This window comes from Ammospiza nelsoni, chromosome 2 (assembly GCF_027579445.1).
Source record: "Ammospiza nelsoni isolate bAmmNel1 chromosome 2, bAmmNel1.pri, whole genome shotgun sequence".
In the NCBI taxonomy this organism is placed as follows: Eukaryota; Metazoa; Chordata; class Aves; order Passeriformes; family Passerellidae; genus Ammospiza; species Ammospiza nelsoni.
The window spans coordinates 478,834-495,000 of record NC_080634.1 but is presented as its reverse complement, the minus strand read 5'-3'; the positions used below and the strand labels follow the sequence as shown (position 1 = coordinate 495,000).

The 16,167-nt window shown below is 47.7% G+C and overlaps 1 protein-coding gene across 1 annotated transcript in view; it reads right to left on the bottom strand.

Annotated features, from left to right (window-relative positions):
• Nucleotides 1-15,078, bottom strand: part of URB1 (URB1 ribosome biogenesis homolog) — a 39,963-nt gene extending 24,885 nt beyond the window's left edge. The window contains exons 1-15 of the mRNA XM_059466027.1: nt 14,932-15,078; nt 13,765-13,904; nt 12,426-12,577; nt 10,823-10,955; nt 8,821-8,917; nt 7,643-7,728; nt 6,396-6,521; nt 5,598-5,728; nt 5,091-5,286; nt 4,491-4,628; nt 3,927-4,100; nt 3,215-3,362; nt 1,584-1,706; nt 1,148-1,260; nt 172-291 (exon numbers count right to left, since the gene is read on the bottom strand). Coding sequence (XP_059322010.1) covers nt 172-291; nt 1,148-1,260; nt 1,584-1,706; nt 3,215-3,362; nt 3,927-4,100; nt 4,491-4,628; nt 5,091-5,286; nt 5,598-5,728; nt 6,396-6,521; nt 7,643-7,728; nt 8,821-8,917; nt 10,823-10,955; nt 12,426-12,577; nt 13,765-13,904; nt 14,932-15,070 — 2,016 coding nt within the window. The 5' untranslated portion in view covers nt 15,071-15,078. The remainder of the gene's footprint in view (nt 1-171; nt 292-1,147; nt 1,261-1,583; nt 1,707-3,214; nt 3,363-3,926; nt 4,101-4,490; nt 4,629-5,090; nt 5,287-5,597; nt 5,729-6,395; nt 6,522-7,642; nt 7,729-8,820; nt 8,918-10,822; nt 10,956-12,425; nt 12,578-13,764; nt 13,905-14,931) is intronic.
• Nucleotides 15,079-16,167: the final 1,089 nt, after the last annotated feature.

The following is a 16,167-nucleotide window of genomic DNA, read 5'->3' as shown; positions in this document are numbered from 1 at the left end:
CCAGTTATCTGACAGCAAATTCCAACAACAGTCACAAGAAACAGGAAAGGAGACTCTGCTGACCACACAACCATGCAGTAAAGGCATCTGCTTTAAGAAAAAACTACAATCCTGAAATTTCAGACCAATGGGATATGGTGAATATCCTGATATTTCAATTCAAATGCTTACCTTGATGATTAACTGTTTGGTGGAAATTTTCAGATGAGAATGGGTACTCGAAACAAACATTTTCATCAGTAAATAGAAGACTGATTTTTCACCAGATATCTTCTCTGTCTCAGAGATGTCCTGCAAGAAAAATATATTAAAATTCCTCTGCTACAGCAGCACTGTACAGGGCTATGTTGCACTGACACCGATGTGTAAGGTAAGTGTGTTATTTTATAGACCTGCCCAAACGTGCCAAGGCCAGAAATATTTGGGATCACTACTTTGCATTTAATGAGCCAGGATCCTTGCACTCACTTGTAAAATGCTTTCCTGGAAAGGGGAAGCAGACAGTAATAACAGAAACCCCAACTACTGCAAGGACCCAAGGCAATGCCACCTCCCCATCAGTCATATTTATTCCCCAATCATATTTTACTCCCCAGTCATTCCATGTCAATCCCTGCTACAACACTCCAACAGTGTCTCTGCTTCTCCCCAAAGTCAGGCCCACTCCTTTCTCCTGACATGACAAGCAAACTCTTGACAGAGCTCTTATTTTAGAAGCCTGCAGTGAAAAAGAGAGCTGGGGCCCTGAGGATTTCCTCTAATTATGGGGAGCATTAAAAATGTTGCAATTTCCTTGGGAAGGGGTGGGATGGCTGCCATCAGTGCTCATTTCCCTGGTCTGCAGCCTGAGGCTTTCCAGACAAGGGCAATCCAGCCCATTGTCACCTGTGCTCCTCTCCAGAGACACACAGAGCTCCTGGAACCTTCGCCTGCGCTCACCAGCGAGGTGACAACAAAAATGCTGTCCCTGTAAAAAGCCTTTCAGATCAGCAGGGATCTTCCACCACTGCTGAGAATGTCATTCCTGCTGGCTTTACACGAGGGTCACCTCCTAAAATGACTGGACTGATGCAAAACTAGGCAATGCCAGATGGGAAGATTTGAGGACAACATACCAAGGAAACATAAATTTGCATCGGCCTCTCACCTGTACTTTGAACCAGGCAAATTTATTGGCAGGAAGCTCCAAAGCCACCCTCAAGATGTGGTTCTGCAGGAGAGGAGGGACCTCCTCCCTCAGGCCCTTTTCAGTGACTATACCTGAGGGGTGAAACAAGAAACCAGCTTGGTTTGGTCCATCTTCCTGAAACCTCAGAACATTTATGTGGCAGGGTTTAACACATGAGACAAGCGTGAGACAAGCTGGCAGTTCAAAGATCTTCACGTCATGGGATCCCCAGACAAACTGCAGCTAGGGCTGGCCAGCCCAAGGTGACAATCCAGCCTCAGAGGCAGAAAAGCAAACGTTCCCTTCTGCTGGCCAGCCCAAGGTGACAATCCAGCCTCAGAGGCAGAAAAGCAAACGTTCCCTTCTGCTGTATAAACAGCCAGAGAAAACAAAAACACAAATACCCATCACATACCTTTTATCAGCTTGCTGAAATCAAAGTTGCTCTGTGCTACCATGTGGGGCACAACCTTCTGGTACAGACATATGACCTGAAGCAGGGCAGCTTTCAGAAGCAGCGTCTCAGCATCATCTGAACCTAAACAAAATGCTTCCATCATTAGTTCATTCTTCTTTCACAGCAAGAGTGCACAGTGCCACACCTCCATTAGCCAGCAGCAGAATTAATAACTGTATTTCCAGCAGGTTTGCCTAGGAAATTACCTGCTATCTTCCCAACAAGAAGAATGAGAAAAACACCCGTGGAATCTCCAGTTCCATTCCCCCAGCATTCCTGTATGAATACTTCCAAAACTAAATCTGCTTATTCCAGTTCCATTCCCCAGCATTCCTGTATGAATACTTCCAAAACTAAATCTGCTTATTCCAGTTCCATTCCCCAGCATTCCTGCATGAATACTTCCAAAACTAAATCTGCTCATTCAGTGCTTAGATTGAGAGCTGCCATTTCTCATTTGACTCGGAAGTGCTCATACATATAAAACACACCCTGAGCATCTGAATGCTCACTGTAAGAATCCCACCTGTCCTGTCCACTCCTGTGTTACATCCATACAAACATTTGTGCAGCCACAGTAACCAACTGCTAAAAAAACAAGACCTCCTGGGGAAATAACTGGGACAAACAAAATTCTCTCCAAAAATTATTTTTCAGGCATATTATCTCCTCGCCAGTTTCATTTTGTTGCTGTGAAACAGCTCCTAGCACGGAAAGGCCAAGGGCAGGAGGGCTGAGTTCAACAAGAGGAACAGCAGAGCCCTGCACCTGAGGAGGAACAGGTACACCAGTACATTCTGGGGCCACCCAAGCACACAGCAGCTGGCCAGGGAAGGATCTGGTGTCCTGGTGTCCTGGCATCAGGGAGCTGCTCCTTGCCCTCCTCTCAGCACCGGGGAGCCCAAACCAGGAGCTTTGTGTTCAGGTCTGGAGTCCCCAGAAAATGGAGACACTGGGGAGAGTCCAGCAGAGGCTCACAAAAATGGTGAAGGGACTGGAACACCTCTCCTGTGAGGAATGGCTGGGGCAGCTGGGACTGTTCAGCCTGAAGAGAAGGCTCAGGGGCATCTCATCAATGTGTATGAGCACCTGAGAGTGCAAAGATGATGGTGCCAAGCTCCTGCCAGGAGCACCCAGGGGCAGGAGCAGAGGCACAGGGCACAAAGGGAACCACAGGAACACCCTGAGCATCAGGAAACGCTTCCTGACTTGAGCACCCATCGGGTTGCAGAAAGGGGTTCTAGAGTCCCCATCCTTGAGATGTTCAGGAGCTGTGTGATGGGGACCTGGGTACCCAGGTTAAGCAGAGGAATCAGCCAAGATGATTTACAGAGATCCCTTCCAACCCCAACCACTCTGTGATCCAGGGACAGCCAAGTCAAACTGCTTCCCTTTCTAGCAGCAGGGGCAGCCTCTATGCTGAGCTGTGCTCTCAGGCAATCCTAACAGCCTGAAGAACCGAACAGAGAAAAGGTGAGCAGTAAATACAAGTGAGATCTGGATTCCGCTGAAGTTAAGGGTGGGATGAGGGTTTCACATCACTCATTCCCACAGAGATAAGAAGTTGTAACTCCACCTGCTTTGCCTACCATGCTGCTCAGCAGCTTCTGTCTCGGTCGTTGCCTTCACAGTGGAGACATCACCTTCCTTCTTCTCTGCTGGGCCATTGCTGTGTTCTCTCTCTTGCTTCAGGAGGGACTGCCAGACAGCCACTATGCTGGTCATGTCTGGCAAAACCTAAAAGCAAAAAGGGGAAATTGCAACAGCTCTCCTTTGTAAGACAAAGCTCCTGTGATAAATACATCCCCCAACATCCAACAGGAAGATTTGCAGCTCTTCACAAAGGTTGGAACTGACCTTGTGTGCAATCAGAGAATGACCTCAAATCAAGCACTGCACTTCCACTTCTGCCTAACCTAAGTACTGGAAAGAACATTTTATTGCAAAGGCTTCCTGTGAAAAATTTGTTTGGTTCTTCTTCCTCATGGCATATTTTCAACTCAAGTACCCTCTTGTCCAGTAACTTGTCAGTAACCTCTGCTGGCTGCATTGACTTAACCAGGAAGATAAATGCTTCCTGCTCCTGGAAATTGTGTGCAGCCCCACAGCCATGAATGCTGCAGCTCTGTCTCCCCACAAGATTGTATCTGCATTCCCATCAGACAGACACGGCAGGAGTGCAGGCTCCTCCCTCACACCATGTAACCCACAGCCTCCCCAGGGCACCCTCCCTCGGCTGCACCACTGCAGGACAAGGCACAGGGAGAGCAGCTGTCTGCTGCCATTGTCTCTGGCTCCCACCTTGCTGACAGCTTCCCTGTAGAGCTGCACAAACTCCTGCAGTGCAGGCAGAGTGTAGGTCTGTGACCTCTGCCAGGTTTCCTCAGACAAGCAGTGCTGAATGTTCCTCAGGGCTCTTCTCAGCACCGTGGACACCAGAGACAGGATGCTCTGCTTCACCTCTGTGCTGGGCAGCTAAAAGAGGGAAGTGCATTAATGCCATTTCGGTGATTCCTGTTATGCTAGGCACAGAATGCATACTCTGAATGTGGGTTAAAATTGGTCAATGAATCACTTATTTTCTGGATCTTAGCTAGCAGTAAGGAATCCATGGGTTTTCAGATTCCCAGCCTAAAACACTAGGGGACAGTGGCAGAACTGGTGCTTGTGAAAGGCACCTGCAACCAATATCAGTGATTCTAATTCATTTTCCAGTGCTTCACCAAGCCAGATCAATGCTGAGGCAGACAACATAAACCACAGGTAATAATCCAACTTCAGAAATTCCTTGAATGATCCCACACTAAGATGAAACAGTACAAACTAGGACAGAAAAGTCACTGAAATGCTACAGACTGCTCTTACATTTAACCCTTGGGTGAACATTGTTCTGTTGCACACTGCAGGGACTGTTGTCACCATCACCATCAACAGCAATCTGGGAAGAGGAATAAATTCTGAACTCTTAAAAGCATTGGAGATCTCTGGTTGAGCCTCATAGATCTGAAAGAAAAGAAACATAAATTTAAGCCCACTGATACAGTTCTGGAGATGACAGCTTCTTCTGGGGAGCATTTTACAGAAGGATTTTGACTTGTCAGAAGTAACGGCAACATTAAATGTCAATTTTTATGCAAAAATGCTACAGAGCATGCTCCAGACTCAACTAAATGGACCCTCTGTATGGAACCAGCATCCCTGCTAAAGGCCATCCCTTTTCAAGAGATTCCAGATCCTACTTGCCCATTTTAGGCTAAAAAAGAGGCAGCAGAACACTCACAAAGGACAAAAGGTTCAAAAGGTTTTTCCAGTTGAGCTTTGATGTTGCTGCATCTCAAAAAATATGTCCCTGATGTGATGTTTCCCACTGTTTCTTACACCAATTCCTTTTTTACCAGTTTAGTTTCCATGTTTACAAAGCTCCCTGCTCTGAGCATGGCTTTTTACCATCACCCACAGTCTCACCTTCTTGAGCAACTTCATGTTGTCCATCCAAGCAGACTTCACTCTAGGAACAAAGGAATACTGGCTCTCCTTGAAGTATCTGTTCAGTAAATCTGGGCACACTTTGAGAATATTCACCACGAGATCAGCAACCATTTCATCCTCTGTTGCAGTTTTTAAACCAAGCAGGAAGTGCAGAAGTACCACATTTCCTCCCCTGGTGAAGACAAAAAAATTACTTTGAATAAGAAATCCTTATTTTGATACTTTATATGGGATGTGAACTCTGCAGCTTCTCTAACTATTAATTGAAGGCAAAACTATTATTTGAAGGCAAGATCTCTCATCCTCCTGGCATAATTTCTGAGTTTACACTCAAAGAAGTAAGAAATTAATTCACCTGCACATTTTCTGCATGACAAACGTGAATTAACACCACACATTTCAGGGCAGACATGATAAATGCCGAGGTCTCTTTTGCTTCTAGCAAAGAATCCATGTACAAATCCCAGCTGCCCAGTGACTCACTTGCCAGAAGTTCCCAGACTTGGGTCATAGAAGGTTATGCCATGTTTCAGAGAGCAGCATAGGTCCATCAAGAAACTATGCACAAGTTCTCTCACCATTGCTTTGCCCATCTCCTCAGGACCTTGAGCCACCTGTAAGAACCAAAAAGGAGTAAAAAAGGCATGTGAGATTTGGCATCACAGGTATCAGCCTCACTCTATATGGCTCCTCTCAGAGAAATACTAAAACAAAGTTTGGCTTGTGTTCAGATCAAAAAGAGAAACTACAGGACTTGAAGGTCCCCTCCAACCCAAACCATTCTGCGATTCTACAATTCCATTAACTTTCTAAATCCAGAACAACTCAAGATGCCTAGGGATGAGAAGACTCTTGCCAACTCTGGCTGGGAAATCATGCATCATATGACTTACAGGGACTGCCAGGAACTGCAAGAACTCACAGTGATTCAGAACTGAAATGTATGCTTATGAATGGGGTCAGGGCTGCACAGCTCCCAGCAGATCCCTCCTAGACACAGATCTCCCCCAAAGGGTGTTCACGGTACATCAGCATGGGAGCGGCAGGGTCATAAGCATGTGGTAGAGAGGGCACACACAAAGGTGAAAAATCTGTAGCCAAAACCCAGCGAGAAGCAGCAGAAATCTGGGGGTTCTTTTTAAACACACTCAGTGGATTCCTCTCTTTGAGCTCATCAGGCTCAGAGCAACTGGGAGCTGTTTCAAAAGCTGGGGGCTGCAAGAGCAAGGGAAATAAAGGCAGCACAAGGACTAAGAGTAACCAAGAGAGACATGGCCAGACCTTTAAATCCTCTGGGCTGACATCAGTAATGCCATTCCAGCGGTACAGTGACGAGATGTGCAGCAACACTTCTGCAGTGAAAAAACGAACCTTCTGTGTCTTGCTGATGTTTTTGTTATGAACCACCTGAAAATGAGAAAAACGCAAACTCCATTTATTGCAGGTTGTCACAAAATCATGGCAAAACAGCATCACACCTCATTCTTCTAGTACACACCTAAGGGAGAGTTGGCTCTCCTCACCCAGCAGCAGAAAGGCTCTGCCTGTCCTGTCACACTTCTCTCACTGCTCCTGCTGCACCCTGACCCTACAGCACCCTCTGCACACCGTGCATGTGCTGGACAGACAGATGTTCATGTTAAAGAGCACAGATCATGTTTAGAGCATCGCAGCCACAGAGCAGAACCAGGGGAACCTGGGTGTAGACATAGCAAAGCCTACTACAAATGAAGTTTCAATGAAAGGGAAGGAAGTTTCTCAAAAGTTCTTCTGCTGTGCTTTACTGCTGGCATTGTTTCAATTCTCATTTTTCTTGCTGAGCTGAAAGAGTCATACAGTGTGCTGGGATCCACCAATAACACAACAGCTCATGATGTATGATTCCCACACAGGAAAAGCTTCATTTGAAAAACAAAGTTCCAAAGAGCTTTATTTTACATTTAAATGATAGCTTTTTATTATCCTTCTTTTTCGTGTCATTGCAACAGCAAAATGAAAGAACATTTTTGGCTTTAATTGGTCAGTTGAGAAAAGCCCAAGTCTGAGGCAGGCTCCTATGGCTACACTCTAAATTTGAAACTATGTTTTTCTTCATTGTCTCAACTGTTCATGCAACAGCTTATGCAACATTGCTACAGCAGCTTCGAACAGAGATTTAAAAGTCAGATTCTGGAGCTGAAAACATTTTCAAATAAATAAAATATATCACAGGTGCAGCTGCTCTACAAGCAATAAGAGCGCCCACGAAAGAGGCAGGGCCATGCTCAGAAGGTGACAGAGCACAGGAAAAGCCACCACTAAGCCAACTCTCACACCTTTCAGCAATTGCTGCTTCCCTGTTTGCATCCCTGACACAGTAATACAGCCAAGCTACCAACCTCCAACGCACATCAGCAGTCCCACACTGCAGCAGCACTCTGCCAGCAGCCCCAAGAACTGAACACTGGGGGAGAAATCCCTGCAGAACTGCTTTCAGCAGCGAGGAAAATAGAACACACGAGACAACGCAGTTCCAGGGTGTATCATACCTTAGCTGTCAGTGTGGAAAGCAGGAGATTGACAGTAGAAACTCTGTCTTCCTTTATTTCAGAGCGAAGAATAGCTGGAATGAAATCTAACAGACATTTCAAATGTTAAGTCAAAATGTGAAAGCTCTTTTCATACTAAAATCCTCCAGGGAATTCATCCCCATTCCCCTTCCATGTCACATCATTTATCCTGCTGTTACATTCCAGGATGAACCAAAGGCAGCAATCAGAGTTCAGAAGGATGATGTGTCTATGACCATGGTTATGAGCAAGTGATGCTGCCCAGCCTACTCTCATCTTGACTGATTAACACTGCTACAGCATCTGCCAACTTTAAATACATTTTGGGCCCTGAAATGCCACACTAAAATTCAAGTAATTTCATATTCCTCCCCTTGAAGCACTTGTAATTGTTTCACTGAGCGATTCTCAAATGTTGGGAGGTTCCATCTCCAGCTACATCCATCACCTTTTGCCTCACAGTGCATCCCAAAGTGAGACAGCCTCAGTTTACAGAGAACTTGGGGCTCCTACAGGGCAATGAAAGCCATCTGCCCTGACTGGGCCGAGGTGTGCCATCCCCAGCCTGACAGAACCGAACAGCTGCCAGCACCTCGAGGAAATCAGCAGCCCTGGGCTGGCAGGACAAGAGCAGTCAATGATCACAGCCAGTTCTCAGCCCCCTGCCATTACTTGCTGCCAGCTAGCATTGAGCATTTTTTTCTAAACCATAATTCTAGATCCCTTCTGATTGTCTCATAACTTTTCCAAGGGTCTCAATTCACAGGGCAGAAAGGCAACTGAAGAACACCCTTTTCAAAGGAAAAGGAATGCAACATATCCACTGTTACTGTCTTACAAGCAAGGATGGAGGCCGTGAATTTTTTTTGTTTATTGACTCCATGGCCTCAAAGTTTTCTATTAGATTTACAGGTTTTTTATCTGTGTCACCTAAGACTTTATTTTTGCAAAGTTTTAGCAGATAGCATATTGTTCTCAAGCAGGAGAGGTTTATTTACTGCACTACCAATGAAGTTTAAAGCTTTTCAGATAATAAGGTTAAAACTATATATTTAGCTTCTTATTAGTGCTCTCTACCTGGTTCACATTTTTAATTAGGTCATACTTATTATTACCTATAAATGACTGTGCCTTAAAACCAAAAAGTTATGAAGTACCTTTTAGTTCCAGCACCTGTGCCAAGATTGCATTGTCACCAGCAATGAGAAAGGAGAGAGCAAACTGAATGTAGGCCATGCGGACATCTGGTCTGCCCTGGACACACACAGATGGAAATGTAAAATTAAAAAATGTTGTTAGCACACAGATTGTACCCAATTGCAGAATTGATACCGCAACTGCTGATTATCCCTAGAAGCACCATAAATAGGTGAACGAAACAATTTCTATAAACATGTTGCATGCAGCCACAGACATACATTTACACGCAATACAGCTAAAAAACTTCCTGCATTACAGATCACTTTTACATAAAAAGGAAAATGCACTGTTTTATGTGCTTGTCAATTCTCAATGTATGAGACCAGGCCAGAAATTTAAATAAAGAGGAAACACTAACAGCCATTCCATGCCAAACCCTGCATCACTGCACCTCCTCAGTTGTGCCCTGCTGGGTCAGTGCATAGAAATGCCCGTGAAAAGGGTGAATATAAAACTGCCAGCTCAGGCACAGTGGGAGCAGTGAAAGCTTGACCTGTAACAGCACCACAGGATATGAACATTGAATCACAAAATGGTTTCAGTCGGAAGGGACCTTTAGGATCCCCTCATTGCATGCCCTGCCATGGGCAGAGACACCTCCCACTGCTCCCAGCCCTGTCCAGCCTGGCCTTGGACACTTGCAGAGTCGGGGCAGTTCCTTTCTCTGGGCAGCCTGGGCAGGACAACGTCCCATCACCCTCACGGCCCAGGATCCCCTCCCAAAATCCACTGTAAATAAATGCACCTCTTCCAAAGAGCCACCCCCCATCCTACCACTGCATCCCCTGACACAGTCCTGTCATCATTTACCATTGCTTTTAAACCTGCTGTGCAAAATTAAGCTGCATGTAAAGGAGCCTGAAAGAAGACTCTAAGTAAGCAAAAGAAAAGGCAGCAGGGACTCACCAAAGGGTTGAAAGAAGAAATAAAGAGAAATTAACAAGATTTTGCTGTAAGCTTTGGGCCTGGTATTTCTGTATTAAAATCTCACTTCTGATAGCCAGCTGTGACAGAATTTCGCTGAAAGCTGTACAGGACTAAGACTTTTTGGATGCTAGACTCTTTGTACCTTATTTAAGCAGTTTGTGGCCAAAAGACTACACCCAAGCATTTAAAATCAAGGGTGGAGCTACTCCTGCAGACAGCTCCTGCACTGAGGCCAAAATCCATGGAACCTGACAATTTGGAGCTATAAAAGGTGGTTCCAGGGGAAAAGGGATGTGTTGTTTTTTGCCTTCCACTTGATTGCTTTATAAAGAAAAAGTGTGAATTTTCATCTCAGATGGCACAAACCCAACACAAACGTACACATTCACCCTGCAAGTAATCTTTAAAATCAAGAAACAGTATATCAACACTGCAAACAATTCTGGACTTATTATACACTTGCATTTGGAATGACACAAATATTCTTGTTCTAAAGCACTGGTTTGGGTCAATCTTGACTATTTTTAGCAAACAGGGAGGGAACAAGAGATAGTTTCTTCTCGAAAAAGAGGAGTGACTTTTTCTCTTCACTCGCGTATTCCTCTTAAGGATTTCCGGATAAAGACTATTTAGAACTCTTGTTTATGTTTTCAAATGCAATTACTCTGTATAATTACTCTCAATATCCTCTCTCCAATCCCCATTTATTTCAGTGGGACCAAACCACAAAAGAAAAGACTAGTCTTCAGGAGTTTACTATCACTTTCACTCTGCTTCAGGCATTAGAAGGGCAGTTCACAGAAACTGTACATTTCTATTTCTCCACAGCCGGTTGGAAACACACGAGGCACGTTCATGTGTCCAGTTGGGCACAATCAAGGACTTCAGCCTGACACAGGACAGGAAGGGAGAGTTAAGCTCTTGCAGATGAAAATTCAGCAAACACTGGCAACAGCTTTGTTCTGAACAGGCAGCTAAAAAAGCTGGTGGAGCCCTGGCACAGCATGCCGTGGCATGCAGCACCCAATTTACCTGCTTACACCTTCTTTTCAGCAATCCAGGCAGGTACTTGTTGTTGAAGTCAAAGTGACTGTAGACATCCCTGGCTGAGTCCGGGCCCTGAGCCACCATGGCCGACAGCAGGGTAAGGCACCCCCGGCTCACCCTGAAAACAAAACCAAACCCAACAGAGGAAAACCTGCAGGCCGTTCCCAGGGTGATGGTATACAAACTGCCAAACCAGGAGATTAAAGGAGAAAACAGAAGGGAAGTTAAACTATCAAACTAATTATTTTAGGCAGTAATAACAGCAGCTGGGAAAGAGGGGCGAGGGGAGAAAGGAGAAGGAAATGCCTTTTTATGTTCTTCCCCAAAATTAGGCTGTAATGTGAGGCTGGATATTCCCTTTATAGAGTAGTTTAAAAGGGAGATAGTGACAAAATTAACAACTTGAAGATAACCTGTTCACGGCAGTGGAGTTGGACTAGACAACCCTTAATTTTTCCATGGTTCTATGAACCCCTGAATTCCTAGAGGTTTGCCATTTATTTCAACAGGAACATGTCAGTGCCACTATGCACAAGACTGCAGACCTGCATCACCCGAACAGCCACCACCATGAAGAGATCTGTAATCTGTCCATCATGTTTTTGTCATGGGCAAACTGCAAAAAGCCACCTGACTCAAGCAGAGATCCCATCCAGACACACAGCAAAGAAAACACCTCTGCACATCAAAGAGGTTGCACAGGAAATGCAGAGCATCTCCCTTCAGAGATCTGCAGCCTCCTCTGTGCAGGTTCCAGAAGGATTTCTCCAGAACCTGCAACCTTTAAACACTTCATCACAAGTGCAGATCTTGCACAGCCTCAACATTTGTTTCCAGTGCACCTATTTGAGATTCTTTGTCCCACTTAAATGCCTGCTGCAATAAGATCAACTGCACAGTGCAGGAGGCACAGAGCAGTCTATGAACTGGGAAAGCACAGAAAGCTTTTCCAATTCTGCTCCAAGACTGAAAGACGAGTCCTTGCCTTGGACAAGCCAATTTCAGTCTGGTTTTTCCTCTGCTTTCCTCCTCCTGCCAGGTTTGTACTGAAATGCCTGACATTTGCAATTTCTTTCCCCTATCCACACGAGCACGAGAACATGGATAGCTAACAACCCAAAATGACCTCAGAGTTAAGAGACTGAAAAAATTGCATAAGAAAAGCCAGTCTGAAAGAGAAAAATCCATGATAAACATGGAAAGCTGACTCTAAAAAATACAGGGAAATAAAGCACTCGAGAACAGCTCTTTTTGTCATCACAGAAGACTGCCCAGCCCTGTTCCACACCATACATTTCACCCCTCAAGTCAAGCAGCATTAAAATAACAGGACTCAAGGTACCACCCATGCTAGCTCTCACCCTGACAGCCCAGCTGATGAAAACTAGAGCTTCAGGAAAGTATCCTACTGCACTGGATTGTTTGATGTACCAGAGTTCCACAGGCAATTATTTCATGGCAAATGGAAAAGGATTAATAAATGAAGGGGCATTATTAGCAATAAGTCAAGATGAATTTTGCAACATCTAGTACAGTCCCTCCAGATCACTTGACTGAGATTCTCCACCAGAGCACCAAGCAGACTTACCTGTGATTCTCAGAATACAAAGCAGCATAGACCAGTTTCATATAGGAATGAATCAACTTTTTGACAATGTTCATTCCCACAACAGAAAAATGTGAGAGGTCACTGGCTGTCCTCAGTAAAATGGCCTCTAGAGCTTGAAAGATTAACAGCATCTGCAGGATAAAAAAGTATGTTAATATCAGACAATGACAGGTAAGGCTTGAAATTATTAGCTGAGCAAACAGTAATAACCAGCATTAATAAACAGAGCAACCCCACTCCAAGAGGAAAGCTTCCACATCTGAAAGTGACATTAACTTTTAAATTCTCTCCCAAATTAATGCTTCCTCTTTGCAAAGATCACTTCTGAGAGCATGAAGTTTCAAGGAATCAACACTTCAAGAGACAACTACTCCTAAGTGGATGACGAAAAATGAAATGTCCTGGAGAAAAAATATCATGTTCCAATCTTGCAATTAATTCCTGCCAGAAGAATTCAGAATCCACACAGCACTGGGACTGTGCCCATTACAAACATCAGCCTCTCCTAGCAACGGGATATTGAGGGAAGGCTGTCACTGAACATTACAGAGACAAAAATGATGCTGAAAGGCAAAGAACAGCAAGTGATGGTTAAAAAGCCACACAATACAATACTACATTGTAAGCAATGCTGCACCAGCATGCACAGTGAAAAGTTATTGAACTCTTTGTCCATTCATCATATTCTAAGGAGGATAAAATTGTGTCCAGTTGAAATAAGAAAAATGAAGTCACCTTTACTAGTGGCTTCCTAGAAATGCTGATGTATCAGGCACATATCTAAAAACACTTACTTTCACTAGGCTACTTTGGTTTTGCTTTCTTAAATGCTTCTGTTGATCCCCTTATTTCCTAAAAGGCTGTTTGATAACATTTAAATAACCTTAACAGTTTGATTTGGACAGGACTATTGGTTGTGTGTGTCATTAAATAGATGTCCAGGAACATCTATGAACAGAAAGGAGCATCTCCCACTTGGTAGGTGCTTCTGCCACTGCTACTTCCAGAAAAAAACCAAACCCAAACCAAAAATTTACAGAGTTATTTACACCACAAAGCATTATTTACCCATAAAACCATAGAACATCCTGAGCTGGAAGGGACCTACATGGATCATCCAGTCCAACTCCCAGCCCTGCACAAACACCTGAACAATCCCACCCTGTGCCTGAGAGCCTTGTCCAAACGCTCCAGGAGCTCTGGCAGTCTTGGCAGCTGTGACCATTCCCTGGCAACCTTTTGTTGGTTCTTCTCTAGGGTGGGATTGTTGGGACTGTAGCCGCCAGCCCCTGAATGACAGCTCCCATATCCAACTTACTTCACTTTCAGGCTTCCTTTCTCCATCGAGAAGCCTGAATATCTCAGCACACTCCATGGAAATTTTCACGTATCCCTCCACGACATCGTACACTTGGGGCGACGGCAGCGTCTTGGCGATGGACACGAAGGTCTCCAGCCCTGGAAAGCCACCGCGTCACCCGGGCCACCAGCGCCACGTGTGGGACCCGCTCTGGGCCACACAGAGGGGCCGGGCCGTGCCCGTGTGCGGCATCAGTCCCCAGCAGCAGCAGCGGCATCCGTGACATCCCCGCGACGTCCCCCGGGCCGCCCGCCCAGCCCGGGTGAGCCCCCTCAGCCTCGACCGGCCCCCTCAGCGCGGGGCAGTCCCCTCAGCCCCGGTGAGCCCCCTCAGCGCGGGGCAGTCCCCTCAGCCCCGGTGAGCCCCCTCAGCCTCGACCGGCCCCCTCAGCGCGGGGCAGTCCCCTCAGCCTCGACCGGCCCCCTCAGCGCGGGGCAGTCCCCTCAGCCCGGGTGAGCCCCCTCAGCCTCGACCGGCCGCCTCAGCCCCGGTGAGCCCCTCAGCCCGTACCGGCCCCCTTAGCCCGGGTGAGCCCCCTCAGCCTCGACCGGCCGCCTCAGCCCAGGTGAGTCCCCTCAGCCCGGATCGGCCGCCTCAGCCCGTGTGAGCCCCCTCAGCCCGGGGCAGTCCCCTCAGCCCGGATCGGCCGCCTCAGCCCGGGTCAGCCCCCTCAGCCCGTGTGAGCCCCCTCAGCCCGGGGCAGCCCCCTCAGCCCGGGGCAGCCCCCTCAGCCCGGACCGGCCCCCTCAGCCCGGGGCAGCCCCCTCAGCCCGGGGCAGCCCCCTCAGCCCGTGTGAGCCCCCTGAGCCCGGGTGAGCCCCCTCAGCCCGGGGCAGCCCCCTCAGCCCGGGGCAGCCCCCTCAGCCCGGACCGGCCCCCTCAGCCCGGGGCAGCCCCCTCAGCCCGGGGCAGCCCCCTCAGCCCAGACCGGCCCCCTCAGCCCAGACCGGCCCCCTCAGCCCGGGGCAGCCCCCTCAGCCCAGACCGGCCGCCTCAGCCCAGGTGAGTCCCCTCAGCCCGGACCGGCCCCCTCAGCCCGGGGCAGCCCCCTCAGCCCGGGGCAGCCCCCTCAGCCCGGACCGGCCGCCTCAGGGCGCGCCTCTCCCGCCTTGCAGAGCCCCTCACCCTTGGCGGCGGCCGCCGGATCCCGCAGCAGCGCCTTGAAGCGGGCGCCATTGAACTCCTCGTCCCGCGGGCCACAGGCGCGCTTGGCCGCGGGCTCCCCGCTGCGCTCCCCGGCCTCGCCGTTCCGCTTCCCGGCCATGCTCGATCCGAACCGGCCCGGGCCCGCCCCGGAACCGCCCCCGCTCCCGCAGGAAGGGGCGGGAGCAGCCCGGGGCCGTGGAGGAGCCGGACCGCCCTAGCGGGAAGGCTTCCCCAGCTACCAGTGCCGAAGTGGGCAAAAAGAGTTAAAAGTAGCTATTGGAATGGTTTCACGGGACCGTAACCTTGCCACCCCCTGCCATGGGCAGGGACGCCTTTCATTAGGCCAGGTTGCTTCATGCCCTGTCCAGCCTGGCCTTGGGCACTGCAGGGAGCAGGGGCAGCCACGGCTGCTCTGTGCCTGTGCCGCGGCCTGCCCACCCTTACAGGGAACAATTCCTGCCCCATGTCCCGTCTGCAGCAGTCTCTCACCCATCGCTGTCTGCAAGGCCAAGCGGCTTTTTGTCATCCCAGTTTCCCCAGACCGCAGCCCCCTGCGATCCTGAACCAACACGGCTTAAAGTTCGGAGTGGAAGGGGAAAGCACGGAGTGCAGGGAATCGGGGCGGGGAGAGAACTTCCTCAGATACTCCTCTCTCTCCAGGGGAGGGAAAGGCTGCGGGGTGACCTAACCGTGGCTTTACAGTACCTGAAGGGCCCACGGGAGAGACAGAGAGGTACTATTTATAAGGGAGGAGTGACAGAAAAGGGCGATGGCTTCCCACTGCCAGAGTGCAGGCTTAGATGAATTAAAACCTAAACCCTTCCCTTGCTTTCAGCAAGAGTTATTCCAGGACAAGCACAGTGATAAGGAGGAATGGAAAAAGCATTGTTCCAATAAATGGTTTCATATGGAATGACAACAGTGGAAACAGTAGTGGAAGATAGAGTAGATTAGTTCAATAAGAAAAAAATTAAAATAGAAATCTATCGAAATCCAAACCAGATTTTCTTTTTCATATGTGCAAGTAATAAAGGTAACATTAGTATCTTCCTGGGCCTTTTCAAACTGTTTTTCTTTTTGGTTTTTATTTAGCAAAATACTGTAAAAAGAGTGACCCAGAAGAGGGCAACATTCACAGCCGTTCTGAGACCTAGGATGAACAAATGCTTTCACACTGACAGAAGATGCTGCGATGTTTTGAGAGCAGAGGATAGA